This window comes from Rhagoletis pomonella, unplaced genomic scaffold (genome assembly GCF_013731165.1).
Source record: "Rhagoletis pomonella isolate Grant_MI unplaced genomic scaffold, Rhpom_1.0 Rhpom_scaffold_00010, whole genome shotgun sequence".
In the NCBI taxonomy this organism is placed as follows: domain Eukaryota; kingdom Metazoa; phylum Arthropoda; class Insecta; order Diptera; family Tephritidae; genus Rhagoletis; species Rhagoletis pomonella.
This window is the reverse complement of record NW_023458564.1, coordinates 33,328,798-33,349,056: the sequence shown is the minus strand read 5'-3', so window position 1 is coordinate 33,349,056 and position 20,259 is coordinate 33,328,798. Positions and strand designations below refer to the sequence as shown.

Sequence of the window (20,259 nt, the reverse complement as noted above, 5' to 3'; positions counted from 1 at the left end):
AGAGAGTAACCACCTGTTTGAAAATTGCTGTTTAAGTAAATTGATGAGGTAAAGTAAATATTGCAATATGGCTGTCAGCAGAAAGAAAAAATTTGTGGAAGGTTGCCACCTGTTAGAAAAATTTAATTTGATTTAATTGATAATTAAATATTGCAACATGGGTATCAAACTAAAGTGGTTGAAGAAAGTTGACTGCCGAAAATACTTTTGTAGCGGGCTACCACCTATTTTTTTAGTTAAAGTGATAAGATAGGGTAAATACTGAATTAATACACTTTTGAACAAAGCGCACGATATGTAGAATCGAGTTATAAGGTTATAAACTACATTTCCAGGATTACCTACCTATCTACCGACACTCTTATTCATAAAAAATTAAGTATGTTTCTTATATTGAAAATTTGTTTGTTTGTTTGCCAGCGAAGGCCGCCGAGTATTTGCTAGTATTATATGAACTGCATACCAGAAAGTTTCATAAAAAATCTGTTTAAAAAGTTTGAAACTTTTCTGTATAACATAAGTCCATATGTGGGAGTCAACCTGCAAGCTACAGTTGTGGCCACGCAAACCTTACCACCACTTTAAAAAAAGAGCTAGAATTTCATAAATTAAAAAAATATATATATATTTTTTTTTACATACCTAGTTCATACAACAAACAAAAAGTATATGTACATATAAATAAAGGTTTACAACATTTAGAAAAATCAATAAAAATTTCAAATTTTTAATCAAAGTTTCTAAGTATGTATGTAGGAACATTTCAGGTATGCAGTTTAGTAACGGCCCATTTAATTTTAGAAGCTCAAAATTCTGGTTGGTTTTTGACAATTTTTTGCCGTATAATGTTGCGCATTTTTTCCATATGAAAAGCTTGCATTACATGGAAAATCTGCACAAGGTCGACGCGTCGTCAAAAAAATATTTTTCAAAAATCACCGAATATTTTGGCCTTCAAACTTGCACATTAAATTAAATGGGCTATCAAACTGCATACCCTAACCTTTATTAAAATGTTTGAAATTTTGGTGAATGTTTGAAAATTTTATTTATATAGTTCTTGATACAGTGTGAACCATATTAAAAAAAAAAATAAAAAAAATAAAAAATCTACTTTTTATCGCCGCGATAAGTTTTTCGTAACCACAAGCAGCGTTGCCAGGTTGACGTTTTTAACGTCATTTGGACGTTTTTTGTATCCTGTTGATGTTTGGACGTTTTTTGTGTAAAAAATGACGTTTTTTAACTTCCCAATAATTTTTCTCTGTTACTAACAGCCGCACTCAGAGTCGTTTAATGATTACTTAAGGTGTCCCTCAGTAACGATTTGAAAAAATTCCCTCTCAGAGTCAGTTAATGATTCGTTAACGGCATTGAATGAACATTAAAGTTAAGTAAACAAAAATCTTTACTTAACTTTTTAACGAATGATTTTGAAATTTTTTGTTTGTCTTCAATAAATTTCAATTTCGATAACGTTGCTGTAACAGTGGCAATGGCCTAGTGAGCAGAGCACTTTCGTGCCATTCCAGAGATCCGAGTTCAATCCTCGGCAACAAATTTTTTATAATACATTTTTTTTTTTAAGTTTTATTGCTTAAAAAATTAATATTTTTTTTTATTTAACGTTTGGAAACTTTTTTGATTTATCTTTTTGCTTTCACTTTCAGTTTATAAAATTTTTAGTTTTTACTGTTTTTCATCTCGTTTGGTTTTTAGAAAACTTATTGCTAAGCGATAAATATAATAACACTATTAGCACTGTCAGTTAGTTATTCGAAATACAGAAAAGGGCTTTCAAGATAGTTGCCGAAATGTAAAGACTTTGTCTCTCGAAAGACTGAGGTGAGTTCAAAGACAGATGCCAGAATTGGCCTGTTATTGGTCTTTTAGCAAACAATTTAGTTAAATTTAAAAAAAAAATTATTTTTAAACCAATAAAATCTATACACCAAAAGAAAATTAGATCAAAAAAGCTAAAAAATTCAATACAGATAGTTTATAAAATTAAATAAGAAAAAATAAATAAATAAATAAAACAGGAAAAAGAAAATTTGCCTGCCCTAGGACTCGTGCTCGGATCTCTCGAATGGCAAGCCAGTGCTCTGCTCACTCAGCCATTGCGTCTGTTGAGCCGGTGCGCGCAAAATGATATAAATACTTATTTTTATATTTTATTTTAAACCGAACGAAAAAAGTGAGTGATGTCACAAAAATGAAGGGCCGCAACTGGGGCCATACTTAAATTTTTTATTTCATAATTTTTAACTCTGAGAGGAAACATTAATTAACAGATTTAACGATCATTAGTTAAGTGCCCGTTAGAGCTAATTTAAGAAACATTTCTGAGTGCGGCTGCAAATATTGTAAGTAGAACTGATTTTGAATTATTTTCTTAATAAATCTTTACAAGCTTTGTTTTTTGCAGCAGCTGTTTCAAAAAATATTTATTCTTTGGACACAGATGACTTAACCCTTATTTAAGCGCATAAAGAAATTGACACATTTAGTCGCAGGGGCCCCTTATTGAAAATGTAATGAACGCAAAAAGGCTGAAATATTGCTATGGTCCTTCAGAACGTACTTTAGCATTTTCGACAACAGACCAATTAACCAAATGTTTACAAGAAAAAAAATATACATTTAAAATCAACGCGATTCTATAGCACCTTAAAACTTGCACATTATTGCCCTGGAATACTCAAAAAAAATCGTAAAAATCTGAATAAAAAGTTGAAAAATTTTGCAGATTTTTTATAATTTTTGCACAAACTTTGAAATGTGGATTTATATTTTGTTTGTTATATAATGAGCTAGGCTTTTATGGAAAAATAATAAACATTAAATATAGATGTATACAATAAAAGTTTAATAAGAACAATTATTTGTGCATACATTTGAAAAAGACGTTTTTGGGTAGGATATGACGTTTTTTCAAACCAAGAGGGACGTTTTCTCATGCCTAAGACCTGGCAACACTGACCACAAGTATAGTTTGACTCAAGAATGATAGAATACAAGATTGCGCCGATCAGAGAGAATTTTTGAGAATAACTTTTGTGTGACGTCACACTGGTACAATTGCGAGAGAGAAATGCCAAAACGTGAGCAAGAATGGAAGAAGAAGAAAAAACAAGTTGCACCAGTGTGACGTCATGCAAACAACGATTCTGTCAAATTCGTTAAGGGAGGAATAGCGGTCCGAGATCGGCGCAACCTTTGTATTCTCTCAATCGTGAGTTTGACTCCATCTCTCTCTTTCGCTCTCTTTACAACGAAATTTTTCTAGTTTGACTGCTACTACTCGATCCAAACAAGGTTTCAAACGGGAAGAGTAAAGTGATATAATATTTAAGACAATGTTTTTATTTGTTAAAAAAAAAAACATTTCTTGTGAATAAAAAATATGCAGTTGCTTTTCCTTATAATTTCGGGACTTTTGCTTAATTTTGGTCTAAAGCTAAATACATTCAAAAATAGGGTCATTCCATGTAATAGAGGAAAAGGATATAAATTTAAATATGCCCTAATTATCTCTATTTCAGAAGTATCCTCTTTCTAAATGACTGCGTTTCATTAATCTGTTGAAAAATATTTAAAAAAATAAAAATAAATTTTTGTCTATGCAAACTTTTATTTCATGCATAATTACTTTATACCAGTCACAAGGAGATGTCCCACCAGTCACAACTTTAATTATTTTTTAATATTTCTATGAAGATTATATAAACCTAATTTTTATTGAAAACGATAGCGTATAATTCATATTTTACAACACAAAAACATCGTTCGTAAAGATTAGATGTTTTGGCTTAATCTCATCATCTCAAGGGTGAAACAGAGTTCTTTTCAGTGTCCCACCAGTCACTTTCATTCAAATGTTAGTTACGTAAATCTAAGAAATCGTATGGTATTTTTGTTAAAGAAATTTTATACATTACATAGTATAGTTATATGTTAAAAAATCTTTCGCTATTGTATAAGTTCCGACGACATAGTTATAATTCACAATTGATCACATTCTGGAGTAAAATGTCCCACCAGTCACAATAGAATGGCCCAGTACATATATTATGTATTTTAATTCTACTTTTTGAGGACTAACTTGTTACGAACATAGTCTGGTACCTACTTTTATGAGGAATATCCAAACCTGCAACAAAAGCTCTAAATTTTCTGCAAGTGGAGGTCTTGTATGCATACGTATGTATATTTTTACATTTGAACATATCTGCATGCATAGTTCTTATGGATGTACTAATGTATGTATGTATATACAAACTATGTACTGGGTCTTACTAGCTCAGCGCGCCATCAAACAGCTACATAGGCAGAAAGAGCAACAACCAAAGATACACCACAGTCATCTATTTTGTTTTGTTTGCCGCTTTCGCATGTTGTTTTTTACCTAATTGACATTTTACGATACGAAACCAAAGCAGCTGCCATCAGAAACATAGACGGCATTTGAGCGTTGTGTTTGTGATACTCACCGGAAAACAAATGCGAATGTCAAATAAGCAATAGCCCGGCAACAATTTGCCACCGCGGCCGGTGAGAATCCGGCACAAAACTCAGTGTTGCTTTACTTGTCAGAAGTAAGAACAGGAAACGGACATGCCATATTATCAAAGAAAACAAATAAACCAGAAATCTTCACACAGCTTTGCTTTTTCGTGAACATTGATTGTCAAAATCCTTTGTGTTTTTTCTCAAGTAATCTCTAGCAGCACACATAATTTTTTACAGTTTATAACAAGGTTTTCTGTAGGAATTTTAACTATTAATTCCATTCAACTTATGTACATAAGCATAAATTTCAAAGATGGTTCATAAAGTGCAGTGAACTTCAGAAAATCTCATACAAAATAGAATTAATTTGTCGTCAATTGTTTTCTGAGTGAAAGAGACTTTATTTCCAAATCTCTCCGTTTTAAACAGTTTACCTGTAGCCAAAATTTGGCAACACTTGATTCGTTAAGTTATACGACACTGTTTTGATTAATTTCTAAAGTAATAAATTTAGAATCATTTGCCAAAACAAATAAAAACTAAAATAGGAAGATATTCTAAATTTTAGAAGAAACGTAAAACAATTATGTGTAAACTTTTGTCGTACTATGAAGAATTTTAATGACGAAGTTCTAATTTGGGCTTCAAAGTTGAACCATTCCTCTGTATTATCAGGCAATATGCAAATCATTGTTCCACTAATACACTTATTGTTTCAGAAGCGTGAAATTGCTAGAATACAGCAACACAGAACTTAGGGCTGAACACCTTGATTTAAAAAATTTTGTCAACCTCAATGTTGTGAGTTTTGGGGGAAAATAAGAACCACCAAAAATATTTTCAATGAGCCATTGTTTTCAAACACATACAACATCGCTCTAGGATTGTTGTCGATTGCACATTCTTCAACCAATGTTGAAAGGATCTTCTTCATACAAAAATTAATAAAAACAAAATGTCGAAATAAACTTTAACTTTGTAAATTTAAAAGTATCCAATTATTGTAAATTTTTTATGTTTATATACATTTATGTATGTACTTACATACATGCATTTAAAATCATAATATCTGATGTAAAAGTGTGTAACGTTTTATGATAGTAAAATAATGGTTATATTGTTTCTAAATTTATAGTAACTATTTTTACTTTATAAGGAACAATAATTAAATACAAGTTATACACAATAACTAAAAATTACAAAAATAATTGCAATCAAAATTTGGTACAATTTAGTGATAAAAAGTACAATTTGAATTACATTTTCATACGAAATTGGAAAATGCATTTATCAACACTGGAATACACCTAAATTGCAAGTTATGTAAGTTGAATATTAACTTTTTGGAAGAGCAAGATTATCCTTTATCAACCTTAATCTTCATCATCTACCGTCCTAATTTAAAAAGAAAAAATATCCATAAGATTAGGAAATCAGTTTAAATAATACGACTATAGAATACGACTTGTAGAATATTTGAAAAAACTTCTCCGCCAAATCGAACAAAAGCATTTTAGCTCAATAAAATTATATAGGGTTGCCTATTTTTTTAATTTCGACCTCTTATTACTCCAACGCTATTCGTACAGCAGAGCAGCAACCCTGGTTGCAACTAGTTATATTGGCTTTCCAAGCTGATTACGCTCTCGCGCCATTCTGATGTCTTCAGTAGGTATCATACGTTGGCAACGAGTACGGTGAGCGATTGTATTTTTATTTACTTCATCTGATCTTAGCCGCCTCCAATCACTGGTTACTTTTAAGTAAAATTCTTACATTTTTGTGCTACATATATGTTGTACATATATGTATGTATTACCAACCACTCATCAGCTTTGATATCTGACTACAGGAGCGCTATGAACACCAAATAATAACAAAATGTGACTAGCAAGAAAAACAGGCAAATATAGTGGCGGATGCAAAAACAAAGAGGGTTCAGAGGACAGAACAAGCTGTCGGCTTGTAGGGTAGCGTAACCAAAACGACAGCGTTTAGACACGCTCAAAAAAGATTTTGTGCGAATGTAGTGAAAACCAAAATGTTACGAAAAATATATTTAGTACTTATGTATATATGTATTTTGTTTTTAACTAAAAAAGTATCATCAGAAGATGCATGTGAAAGCCGTTGCCGCGGCTAAAAGTTAGCACTTCTTCTTGTAAATTTTTCAGGTACATACTACATACATACATATCGCTGATTTACATCAATAGTGTCATAACTCAAAAAAGCTAAACTCGAGAAAAACGGCTTTAAAGTTTTAAATTTACATATACTCCCATAGTAAAAATTAATACATGTTTTATTCTAGTGAGATACAGGTAATCGATACCGCTTGAAATTTTTACACAACATAGAAGAATAAGGTAGCGGTAATTTCTGCATACTCGACTCAAAAATTTTTATTTTTTATTATGACACTATTGAAGCGATATGTAATTATGTACATACAAATATGTATGTACATATATTTGACTGAAAGTGTTTTTTTTTTGCTTGCAGCTATACTATGTATGTATACAAACGTGTAGCTGCAAATCAAATGGAAACCGGGAATGCAAAATTAGATACGAATTATTTTACTTTAAAATGGTTTTTTATTTATGAATAATGTGTAAATAATGCATAAATATGTATTTACATAGCAGCATGCATACGTATGTACATAACGTATTTTTTTCTGCAAGAGTGCCATAATCAAAAACTGGAGAAAATGAATTTAAAGAATACAGTTTACATACATACATAAGCTCCCATGATACAAATAAAGACCGATTTTCTCTTATTGAGCTATGGTCAATCCATGCGGCTAAGACATTTTTACACAAAATAGAAGAAGAGGTGGCGGTCATTACTGCATTTATTTTATATTTTGACACTTGCAGCAAAGACACGATGTCATTTACTAAATAACAGCCAAAAAACGCAATTATTGCTCAGGATATGCACACAAAGTTTCCAATTGACACTCATCATGGTGAAAATAGAGATATGTACATCTTCGCTCCTCATGCGGAAACTACTTAGACATTGAAATTTCTGCACAATTTCTTCTAACAGTCTTTTAGTACAGTATCGGACATACGGTGGTCGAAAAAATTATACATTTGACAAGTTTTAACAACTTGGGCCATATGATAAGATCTAAGCAATTGCCTTTTCTTAAAATTTCATACATAAATTTATTTGAACGAAATGAGTGAAAGGTCTGAAATTTTAAGAAAAAGCATTTGCTTAGGTTTTATGCATACGGCCCCTTATTTCTTTTTTTAATGTTGGTATTTTTTTATAAAAATATAATTTATTCTTTAACAAACCCAGTCTAAATCCAAGTTTCAAGCTTTGTGCGATATTAAAAAAAAAAATTAAACAAACTTTTTGTTAAAATTTCCAGCTTTTCTAATTAGACTTCATAGAAAGATTCTGAGTATGCGATTTTGTAGCTCATTGAATTCTAATCGAATAAAGTATAAGTTTCAAAGGGCTAAAAATTACCGTTGATTTTTTAGAATTTTTTCGTCGAAGATAAAAATAAATTGTGTTTATTCGTTCGCAAATGGGACAAAAAAAATTAACGCTAATTTTCAGCCATTTCAACCTTGTACTTTATTGTACTCAGAATCTTTCTAGGAAATCTAATTAAAAGTGCTCGAAATTTGTGCAAAAGTTGGTTGATTTTTTTTTTTATTGCACAAAGTTTGAAACTTGTATTTGCACGGGGTTTGTTAAAGAATGAACTATATTAATAAACAGTAATTCCCTTAATTAAATAACAAAAAAAAATGATATGTTACATCTTGTCAAAATGTGGTGCGGCTATATTTTTTTCGACCACTGTATCATTTGTTACAAAATTCACCGTATGTTTATGTATTTATTCTTAAGAATTTTAATTTAAAATATTGTTCGATCTATAACACAAAAATTGCACAAAGTTCATAAAAATTAATCAAACTTCAAAAAGTTTTCATCAAAATTTCAAACCTGTTATTATGAATTTTAAGAAAATTTTCGAGTATGCAGTTTTGTAGCCCATTAAATTTTAGTATGATAAACTGCAAGTTTCAACGCACCAAAAATTACCGTTGATTTTGTAGAATTTTTCTTGTCGGGGGTGTTACGCATTCTCTTCCATATAAAAATAGTTTTTGTTCATACGTTATATGGAAGAAAATGCTGAACACCCTTCTCTAAAAAAAAATCTAAAAAATCAACGGTAATTTTTAGTGACTTGAAACTTGCACTTTATTGAACTAAAATTGAATGGGCTGCAAAGCTGCATACTCTAGAGGTATCTAAAAAAATTTAATAAAAAGTTTGAAATTTTTATGAAAATTATTTGAAGCTTGATTCATTTTTGTGAATTTTGTGCAATCTTTGAAACTCTTATTCATGTGGTTTCTGTTATGGATTGTAATATATTTTATATGAAAATACTTAAAAATAAACAATAGCGTTTGGAATTTTGCTGCAAATAATATGTACAATACTGTCATACATATCGATGACCCCCAAAAAGACGCAAGCAATAATTTTTCGAAATTTAATTTTTTATGCAGAAATCCGCCTAGAGCTCTAGTTGCATATAGACATTCCATCTCATCATGATATGTATGTATTATAAGTATCGTCGTTAAAAGTACAAAACCGCGTATCAAGAAAATGCAAAACCTCGTATGTGAGCTTGCCAAAATTTTATAGGAGAGAGTAAAACTTGTTTTATTTCAAAACGGTTCTCTCTTTTATCCCTAATTATCTCTTCTTCTTATGTCTAGTATCGATATTTTATTATAAATGTATAAGGTCTTGATGCAAGGAGCTTCCGGTGAGCAAATATCTGTTTTGGCACAAATGTCAGTTACGAGGTTTTGCAGAAGCAGAGTTAAAATAGACAAAATGTTTCAATCGACCTTATCGATCTTATTGTACTAATGTTTTCGCAATAAATAAATGCAAGGAAATGAAATGAAATGGGAAAAATGAAATAAGAGTATTTCAACAATGCAAACAATTTTTCCAGCAACGCCAAAGTTGAATGTAAACGGGCCTTTACGCCCAAGTGGCAGCTAAGCGCCATTTTGATACCATAAACCTCGAGTGAATATGTTAGAACCAACCACGAAGGCATGGTTGATAAAATTGAGTACATTGTGGAGGCATATATCAGAGAGCTCTTGTAATGATATGAACTCCTATGCTCCTAGTTTGGTGTTTTTGCTCCTCATTAAAGCTGGACATCTGCAAAGAAGGTGCTCTACTGTGGGTGCGTGGGTAGCATATCTTTTAGTAGTTTACAGTAAGCAATGATCTTATATACCTACGTACATACTATTTACATATGCATGGAAAAACTTACATACATATGTACTCATAATTACAAGTACCAATGATATTAGAGTGCTCTATTTTAGAAACGACTTATTTACATTCATTATATACATATATGTACATACATATTATGTAACTGCTTGTAGTATATATACTATGTAGTCGCCCGTACATATATAAATATGTATACATAGATACATAAAATACATATTTATGTGCACTCAAACTGTCTCAACAAATACTGTACTTAGTATATATGGTTATGTATGTTCCTATACTAAATGATATAGCTATCATCCATACATATGTACATATGTATATACACCAACTTCTAGTTGTTGCCCCTTAAAAGCACTGCTAGTGTAAGTTTCCTGTTTCTATCTATCGTTATAAAGTTAGATGGAGCCAAAAACTTACTTGTGTACATATATACATACATACATACAGATACGCAAACATACATATACACATTTGTACATATATACAGCCATCTACGTATAGATACACATTAATTTTTTCTTCATTATCTACTATATGTACATAAGTATATGCATGTGCACGCAAATGCATAGGTTTAAATATGTACAAACATCTACACATTTTTACGTAAGTACATATATGTATATACCTTCATACATATGTACATATGTATATACGTTTTCAATACCTGTATATTGGATGTTTTAGTTTGTATATCATATACATACATATCGACGTTTAAAGTACAAAACCGCGTATCAACAAAATGCAAAACTGCGTATGTGAGGTTGCATAAATTATTTGCTAGAGAGTGAAAACAATCATATTTCAAAATGGTTTAATTTTTTTAAGCAATCGCATTTCTGGCTAGTATGTTGCAGGACGAATGGATAAGGATTGAGCCAAGAACTTGTGTGAGAAAATCCAATTTTTGGCAGCAAATGTCAGTTACGCGGTTTTGTACTTTAAAAGACTATATGTATATACTATACATGTATCTGCACACAGCTATTTATGTATGTGCCATTTTTTGAAAGTAAATATATTATATGTAAATACATATATACAAAAATGTACATACTATATACATATATGCATCTGCTTGCCAACGTTTTTGTAGAAAATCCAATATGGCGTCTAATCGTTTGTTTGTTCCTCCGTCGTTCCAACCGTCCGTCCGCCCGTTCACTTAATTCTCTTTTTTGCTTCTTTCCATCTCTTAACCCACCGTTCGTAGTCGGTGTCTTATGTTTGTACGCATGTTCGTACTTTCATACGTCCGTCCACAAGTAAGTCTAAAAGCGAGTTGTTCTACCATAAGCGATACTATATAAGTTCCAATTGGCGGCAAATTTAGCCGATTTCACCAAATTTATAGAAAATTTCCTGCGGCCTTTGCAATTTACAATTCATTATTTATTGTCTATATGTATGCACATATATATTAATGTATATGTACATATGTATTCCCACATTTTTTTCTCCCACTCTTTCATAGCTTCTTCTTACCACTATATACTGAAATTTGCAGTCTGAACTAACTGATGTATCCATATATATATAATCTAATATGTACATATATAGTTCCAAATAAGAATTAATTAATACATCGATATTTTAATTCATCATCATTATAATATAAAACATAATTTAACACTTAAAGTTGGATTTTTATTTTGTCGATCATTTTTGATTGTTTCAATTATATAACCGTTATTTTAAAATTTAATTTTTTTTTTATAATAGAGTATTCAAAGCGATCATAAAAACGCAAGAAATCAAAATCTTAAAAAAATTATTCAAAATAATCGAAAAAAGGAGTTCAATTTAACCGGTCAAATTATAGTTTTTATTATCTACATAAATCATGGCCATTAAGACCCAGTATCTTTGGTAGATTTTCATAGGGTAGAAAGTCTATTTCAACAGAAACACCTTATGGCACCTGATACATAACCCGAGCTAGTTAAAATTTAAGTCACTTATATGTTGTGTTCCTCTACTCATAATTTGTTCTTGAATATACTTTGCCCAAGAAAATCATATGTATGTACATATGTTTTTGATTGTTCTTATACCATAAATTTTCAAACCTGACAGTAAGTTGACTCCAAATGTCAGAGCTTGAATATTGAAGTTGTTTGAGAATCCCTTACTTGAAAGCAAAGGCAATTTGATATTTACTAAAACTTTATTCGTACTTTATTTAGTCCACATCATTGAATTGAGAATATTAAAGAGATTTTCCTTTCATTTGCAGCTGAATTTGGTGGAAACTAAAAACTCTGCAAACAAATGACTGAAGTCGATGGTATCATGCCGGAGGCAACCACGCAACCCGTTTCCTCAACTCTCACCATAACTGAGGATCACTCAGCGCCTACAAGTTACACCGAAGGTAGTGCTTCGGCAATCATCCCCAACGACGGGCAGCAATTAAAAGATCAGCAGAATGGTGTAAACAAAATTATTAAAAGTCGAGTTTCAGACGTCGACTGTCACAACGAACAAATGGACGTTGATTGCGCCGACACCGAGGAAGATGATTCTCAAATGACGGCCTCATCCACTACAGAAAACGGACTTGGTGGTGGTGAAGACAGCAAGATAACAGCTTGCGCGAATGATGGCCCTAAGCAATCCAGTAATGATACGAAAGCCGATGCGTCCACCCCAGCAACTGTTCCCATTATTGCAACTGTGAAACAAAGTTCAACAACTATATCCAATGACGAATTACAAAACTCCAATACATGCACGGACAAATCAGCTGGCGGAGAAAGTGACGCAGATGTAGACGACACGCAGCGTTCGCGAAGTACTTTGGGAGAAGCAAGTGATCCTAAAGACAATAGTAATGCTCCGAGCGAAAACGTAGAAAGGCCAGCCACAGTTAGCAGTAACACCGATAGCGTCAGTGAAGTAGAGGGCGCCGATACCACCAGTCAGGATGAGAAGGAAGTCAAGTGTCAGGAACTCCAAGCAAATTCCACAAAAGGAGAGAATGATGACAGCAGGAGCGGTGAAGGTCATGAAGCAATGGATATTTCGGGGGATCCACTTGCGATCAGCAATGAGATAAAGTCGAAATCTCAAAAGAAAGAAAACGGTATTTCAAAGAGTGACGCTAGTGGCTTTGTTGATCTAGGAGACGACTCGGACGATGAAGTGATAACAGTTCCTAAAGGGACTACCGCTGATACAACACTGAACATCTCTGAAAACAGTACCGCAACGCCGAAGGCTAGTACAGTACGTAAAACGCGATCGATCTGTAGTGACTCGGATGGTGCCGTAGTTATTGCATCGGATTCAGATACAGAAGCAAATACAACGTCTACAAAACCGAAACCATCTGATGAAACACAAATCATAGATGATGATGAAGATGATGATTGTGTAGTAATAGAAGACGACACACCGGCGCCAACGGTAAACGATCTAAGTAAGCGCAAAAGTTTAGCCATTGATTCACCACAACACTCTGATGATTCACAGCCGCCAAGTAAGCGTCTGCGTAACGTGGGGTCGGGTACCAATACCAATCAAATATCCATCAAAGATGCAAGATCGCTCTTAGCTCAAGATACAGCCGCCGCCACTGCAGCTGCTGTTGCCGCTGCTAAGAAAGTGGCTGAGAGTAATGTATATCCTGTGAATATAACGCCAGCAGCTGGCGTTGTACTACCCAGCGGGCCACCAAAACTCATACCCGTAATACCAGTTGGCATGCCAATAGCGAGCTCCGCAATCGCCAACACATCATTTTCAGGGCTCAATGCCGCAAATTTACTTCCAGGTCTCACTGACGATATGTTTGTTCTGGAGGCGCCTTCATTTATCGTTCCCTATATATATGAGAAACCGCCTGCAGACAATCTCAAAAATATTGTTAAAAATATCGAAGACACATATAAATTGACAAAAGAAGATCTCGCCGAGGTCGATAAAGAGGATGAATTTGACATGATCACAGAGCAAAATAAGGAGGATAAGGAAGAAAAAACTAGCAAAAAGAAGAAACGGAGACGTGGTGGTGACGAGCCTGATGAATCTTGGTCTGAGGAATCGGATGAAGATGATGACGATGACGAGGATGATGATTCGGAGTCCGGGCTGCGCACTAAAGTGCTAATAAAGGAAGCCGGCGATGATTTTCCAGCACTGAAAGGCGCTATTAAGCCAACAGCGGCACTTGTCCAATCACCTAGTTCATCAGCACAAAACGCCAGTGTGGCCTCCAAACTCGGACAAGATAATTATTTCGAAAGTCCATTGGGTAAATTTTTCATGGACATCGGTGTGGGGCAGGTGCAAGAGTTTGTTCAGTCCGATTTGATACGATTGCAAAAACGTAAAATGCGCAAAAGTCTTGGCAAAAACATTACAGAATTCGAACGTGCTATAACAGCACTATCAGGCAACTTGGAGGCATCTCAAAAGAAGAATACGCCATTCAAATTTACTATGAAACGATGTGAGTTTTGCAATTTCAAGTCTGAGTCTGCACTTGCGATGGCCAATCACTACGAAACGCCACATATGAATGGCCCCTTGTATAAGTGTAACTTTTGTCCTTTCGAGATTCGCAATGCTACCGAAATTGTTTATCACATGGAAGCGATACATAATATCAAAGCGCGTCTTATCAAACCGTTGCCGTATCATCAGTGCCCGAACTGTGGATTTGAAGACAACGGTAAAGCAAAATTAGGCCGCCATCAACCAGTTTGTGCGAAGAAATTCCGGCCTGAAATAAACTTGGCACCGCCTGCTGACTGGGAAGCTCCAGCGAAGATACCACGAATCAAGCCACGTCACGGACTTGTGGGCACTGCGACGGCATATCAGGTAAACTGAGTAATGTTTTTTTTTTATATATGGTTTTTCGCAACGAAAATAGGCTTTATAGTAGTTATAAATAATGGGGTAGAGATCAACAAATAGACTATAGAGAAGAGAGCTCAAAATGCAGTGGTGGCGAACTACTAATTAAGAAGAGCCTTGCTTTATTTCAGGCTTTTTATCAAAACATAATCAAATTTATATTAATTTTGTAGATGTTTCGACTTCATTATAAAGTTATGTATATTCATGAACTTTTGCTCGTTGCTGTAAAGTTTGCAATATATGTAAACGTTTTCTTTTATTTTAATTCTGTCTGTAGCTCACTAAAACCTAATGCAGAATACGAATGGAGGCCATTTTTACCAACTTTCTTTTCTAATTATTTTAGGCTATGGCTGCTCAAGCTGCAGCACAAAAGGCAGCCCTCGCATCTATACAGCAACAGCAACAAGCAGCAGCACAAGCACGCAGCATGCAAGCGGCTGCGATGGCTGCCCAAAACGCAGCGAACAAAGCCCGCGGTCGCCCTACAACTATCGCGTCACAAAAAGCTGGTTCTTTGTCAACTGGAGCATTGCTTCGTGGGCCCGCACCTATAAGATCCCAAATGGCTACTAATGTGGTGCAACCCAATAACTATCAAGTACCAGGAGGGCAACTGTTGCAAGTATGTAAATGTTTGAATATATAATTGTTTGCAGAAGATAAACAAACCTTATTTCTATAGGCAGCCAATGCTTTTGCAAAAAAGACGCTTTCCGGTCAACCGAGTATTTCAATAACTCCACTACCTCGCCAAAACAATGCACAGCCGGTTGTGTCAGCACCGTCGACAAGCAAAATGCCCCCGGCTGGTATGAAGCCTGGTCAAAATCCAATGGGTGCTGGTGGTGGTAATAGCAAAGCACAGTTTGTCATCTGTGAAATATGCGATGGCTATATTAAGGATCTTGAACAGCTACGCAACCACATGCAATGGATGCACAAAGTGAAGGTAAGAGCTTTTATTTGAATCATACAATGCAATATTTTAATTTTTTCTTTTACAGATACACCCAAAAATGATATACAACCGACCGCCGTTGAATTGTCAAAAATGTCAATTTCGATTCTTCACCGACCAGGGTCTGGAACGACACTTGTTGGGCTCTCATGGTTTGGTCACAAGCTCGATGCAGGAAGCCGCAAATAAGGGAAAAGATGCCGGCCGGTGTCCAGTTTGTGGCAGGGTAAATTATTTTACATATTCTTGCTCTTTACAAGTTTTTTTTTATACATTATTATTATTTTCTGAAATAGATGTATCAATGGAAGTTATTGAATCACGTGTCGCGCGATCATCATATGACATTAAAACCTGCACATTTGTCATACAAATGTACAGTGTGTACCGCCACTTTCGGTATGTACAAACAATTCGAGACACATGTGTATACGGCGCATAGTACCGTCGCTAAGAAGGCTATGGATGGCAAGAAGAATAGTGCAGCTGCTGCGGCGGCCGGTGGTATGCCCAGCGGAAGTGGAATGGGCATTGGTGGTGGACTCAGTCATCAGCAGCGTAGTAATTTAATGGCTGCGAATGATTCGCTATTAAAACCGCTTAAAATAAATGATGAGATAACAATTATACCGCAGCCAGCGTCAAAACCACGTATTACGAACATGGAAAGTCACATCATAGGTAGGAGACTAAAACAATAAAAAAGATAATTAAAGTAGTCAATTTTGTGTCCGTATTTAATTATTCGCAAACATATTTCATAGTAACATGTCTAACATGCATACTGAAAGATAATCAAAAAACAGAACCGACTTCAATTCTCATATAAAAATTTAAGAGTACCGTTAATTTCTTCGTGATGTAATCGAATCTAAACCAAATGGGACCACCTCTAAGGTACCACATCCTTAAAAAAAAAATATAGAAATCGGTTAACGTGGTACAAAGTTAAGCTAACAGAAAACAATAAAAAAATTGGATGGTCCGACGCCGGACTAATAATAGATTGGCGCTTACACATATGTATGTTAGTGTTTGGCCGAGCTTCTCCTCCGATTTGTGACGTGCGCCTTGATGTTGTCACACAAAGAGGAGGGACCTACAAGTTTAACGCCGACTCCGAACGGCGATTGTATTTTTATGAGAAGCTGTTTTTTCATGGCAGAAATACTCTCGGAGGTTTGCCATTGCCTGCCGAGGGGCGACCGCTGTTAAGAAAAAACCTTTTTCCTAAACTTTTTTTCGATGTTGCGTTGACCAGGGTTTATAATACATTTAAAATAAAATATCCTTATGGCGAGTTTATTAATTCTCAAACTCCCAAGGAAACCAATATGTTCATATAAAAATGGTAAAGGAATGCACTTTTCTAAATTTTTTATATACTTGCTTGCAATTTGTTCAAGTGACGGAAAAAATTAAAAATATTCATTCTATTAAAACCTCACTTTTTCCTTACGCAATAATGGAACGGGCATATATTTCACAAACAAACTTGTCACAAACAAACTTTAGCAAACCATAGTAGAAAGCGTAGCAAATTTCTTAAGAACTTCGTACTGCTTAAGAAAATTTTGCTCAATAAATTTTTCTTTACCATTTCTTGGGATTTTTTTTTTATTCGTCGAACTGAGAAAAAGGTTAACAAATAATAACATAAAAATATTTGGTGCTATTAATCCGTAACTTCAATTGCATTTCTGCTTGGATACAAAAATTTAAAACTAATGGTTCGTCTCTACGAGAAGACATTGGTGTTATTGAAGAGATTAAAATTTCTCCCAAATGGAGAATAACGAATATTATAAAAAAAAAAATTAAAACGAGAGAATCAAGCAACACTTGTATGTCCATTGTAATTATTTGAGAATATCAAGCAACACTTGTATGTCCATTGTATTTTTCCAATCCTTGAAATAAACTGAATAAAAAACAAAACATTAAACTGTACTTAATTTTTGTTGTTTTGCGAGCATATTTGCAAGTATATTTACCAATGTTTTATGCTTATCTAAGCGCTTAAAATTAATTTTTTCGTGCTTATTTTTTTCGGCCCTGTTGATGAATGAAAGCGTTTTCTGCATATCATATTGGCTTTTTTTCCATGTAGCTACATATGTATTTGAAAACTAAAACTTCTTGTTTCTTTTCAGATTAAACATGCTATAATTAAAATGCATTAGAACATATTAAATAGGATGTATGTATACAAAGGATAGTGAAAGAAAACCACGTGGTGGTAAGAGCGTTCTTTACATTTATCGATAAGGTCGCATTTCGTACTTTGCTTTGTTTCGATGCTACCACGATCCACAACCACACACCTGTTAAAGTACATACCCCACAATGCTGCAACATACATACAAACAGCCGCAGCCCAGCTACGCTAATCCACAACTCAGCTTCGAGGGACAGAAAGCCTGGCCATCGTCATTCGATGAAGTGGAATGGATGTCCCCCGCCCCAAATATTTTAAAAAACTACTTTTACACAACTTGTTGGACAGCAAAACACACTTAAATTGAAGGGGGTGTGGTTGCTTCTATGGGGGGTGATAAAGCAAACACGCTTTGTGTGATTTTGCCGGTACATAAGTTTATTTATTAATTCTGTTAGTATGTAATAAAACTTTAAAGATGTGGAAAACCAGCGGTAAGCACATTAATGGCGTGTAAATTAGTAAAATAATAAAGGATAAAAAATAAAAGTATAAGTGAATATATATTAGTTTATAGAAAAATACAAATCACACACCACCCGAACTCACACTCAGAATTAAAAAAAAAAAATAAAAATTTTAACTCTTGAACAACAAGTAGCTCAAGGAATTTTTGGAAAGCTGAAACAAATTTGTTAATTTGAAAATATTTCTGTTCATCGTGTGTTCCAGGGGGGAAAGTTTGAGCCTTGAGTGAGTATAGCCAAGAGATAATGGACATAAAAAGCGCTAGGGCGAAGTAATTGAAGGATTTCGGTTGAAGAGTGCTTTACTTTTACACAGGATCAATGAATGCACGCACTTTCTTTGACAATTTTTTGTTAAATAAAAAATTCTTTAATCCGATCCCATTTTCCGTGGTATTTATTTCATAACAGGTTTGTTCTTACTCTTGCAACAACAGTAGTTCCAAGTTGCTGCAAATTTCTCAATAACAAGTAAGGACCACAATATGCTAATGAAAACTAATACTATATGCGCAAAGCATTATCATTCATACTGTATTAAAATCGCAAGGTTTAGGCAATGGCTGATTATAGCCCATTTGACTTAACATATAAATATATTATTTAATACATATACGTACTCGTATAAGCCCTAATTATAACACCTATTTTTAAATAATGATTACAAATCCTAAAATCAAGTATGTATGTGCATGTATGAAGAACATACATACTATACAAAGTATAAATAACGTTGAATTAAAGAAAAACAATTTAAGGTATACAGAACATAATTTTATGCTTTTATTTATATATTATACGTGTATATCATAATTTTAATTTCAATTTCTTACTTCACGTCATCAATGATAAATAATAAAACAAATAACGATTATAAAAGTTTTAAATAAAACCATTAGTTACTATTACAGAAGCAAAACAAAAATGTATTTGTGAATTCAAATTACTGCATACATATTTACATAACAAGCATATTATATTTATACCCGAGCACGCTAGTGCACAATGGTATTCAGGCCGATTCTGAACAGAAACTCCCTGGGAGTTTTTTCTCTTTTCCCTTTCCTCCCATCATGAATAAAAATTCCCTGAGAATTTTTTATTTTGAATGGCTGAGTTGAGCTGTCAAACCGCTCTTTCGAAGTTTGTATTTCCTCTTCCCAATATTTTCGGTGAAAATGCTACTCCCTGGGAGTTAATTATTGGAGGATTTATTCCTCGGGAGAAAGAAATTCCCGGAGAACAAACTCCCCACGGAGTATTCAGAATTGGGCTGATTATAACTTTCTTCACATAACGGTTGTTTGTAACAGCATAAAGGAACCGAGATAGATACATAATGCTAATACAAAAATGATTAGAATGGACTGTCCGTGACTGTCTGTCCGTCCGTCTGTGCACACGATAACTCGAGTAAAAATTGAGATATCTTAACGAAACATCGTTCGAGTATTCTTTTGAGCCATGGACGGATATTATTGAAAATGTACCACATCAGACAGTAACCACGCCTACCTCCCATACAACGGTAGTTGGCGGAAATGCGAAAACTGCGGTATTTTAGTAACTACTGAAGCTTATTCACTCAAATTTGATATTTTCAATGACCTTTTGGCGGAAAATAAGACTATACATTTTTGGAAAATGAGCGTAGCCTCGCCCACTTACGATTGCATGTGTATCTCTCCGTAACCGCTTCACCAATTTCTTCCAAACTTGGTACAGTTGTAAAACACGGCTGAAAATTTTTAAATTCGGACAACCCAACAAACATTTAAGTTTGAGCGCAACTTGAGGTTAAGTTGAGAACTAAGGTATTTCTCAAATCTGCAACGTTGTTTCTCAACAGTACCTCAAGTGGAGGATCATAACGTTCTCAACAAAAAGGGCATTTTTCTTTG

General features: G+C 34.0%; 1 protein-coding gene across 1 annotated transcript; it reads left to right on the top strand.

Annotated features, from left to right (window-relative positions):
• Positions 1 to 6,150: 6,150 nt before the first annotated feature.
• Positions 6,151 to 18,462, top strand: LOC118746254 (MOG interacting and ectopic P-granules protein 1). Its single transcript, XM_036480088.1, has 7 exons — positions 6,151 to 6,209; positions 12,083 to 14,673; positions 15,059 to 15,337; positions 15,398 to 15,664; positions 15,720 to 15,899; positions 15,970 to 16,354; positions 17,827 to 18,462. The coding sequence occupies exons 2-7, from the start codon at positions 12,118 to 12,120 to the stop codon at positions 17,829 to 17,831; spliced, it is 3,672 nt and encodes a 1,223-aa protein (XP_036335981.1). The 5' UTR covers positions 6,151 to 6,209; positions 12,083 to 12,117; the 3' UTR covers positions 17,832 to 18,462.
• Positions 18,463 to 20,259: the final 1,797 nt, after the last annotated feature.

Coding starts and splice junctions, on each gene's coding strand:
- LOC118746254 (XM_036480088.1), top strand. CDS start 12,118: ATGACTGAAGTCGATGGTATCATGCCGGAGGCAACCACGCAACCCGTT. Junction 14,674..15,058: donor GCACTGCGACGGCATATCAG/GTAAACTGAGTA, acceptor TAATTATTTTAG/GCTATGGCTGCTCAAGCTGC. Junction 15,338..15,397: donor CAGGAGGGCAACTGTTGCAA/GTATGTAAATGT, acceptor TTATTTCTATAG/GCAGCCAATGCTTTTGCAAA.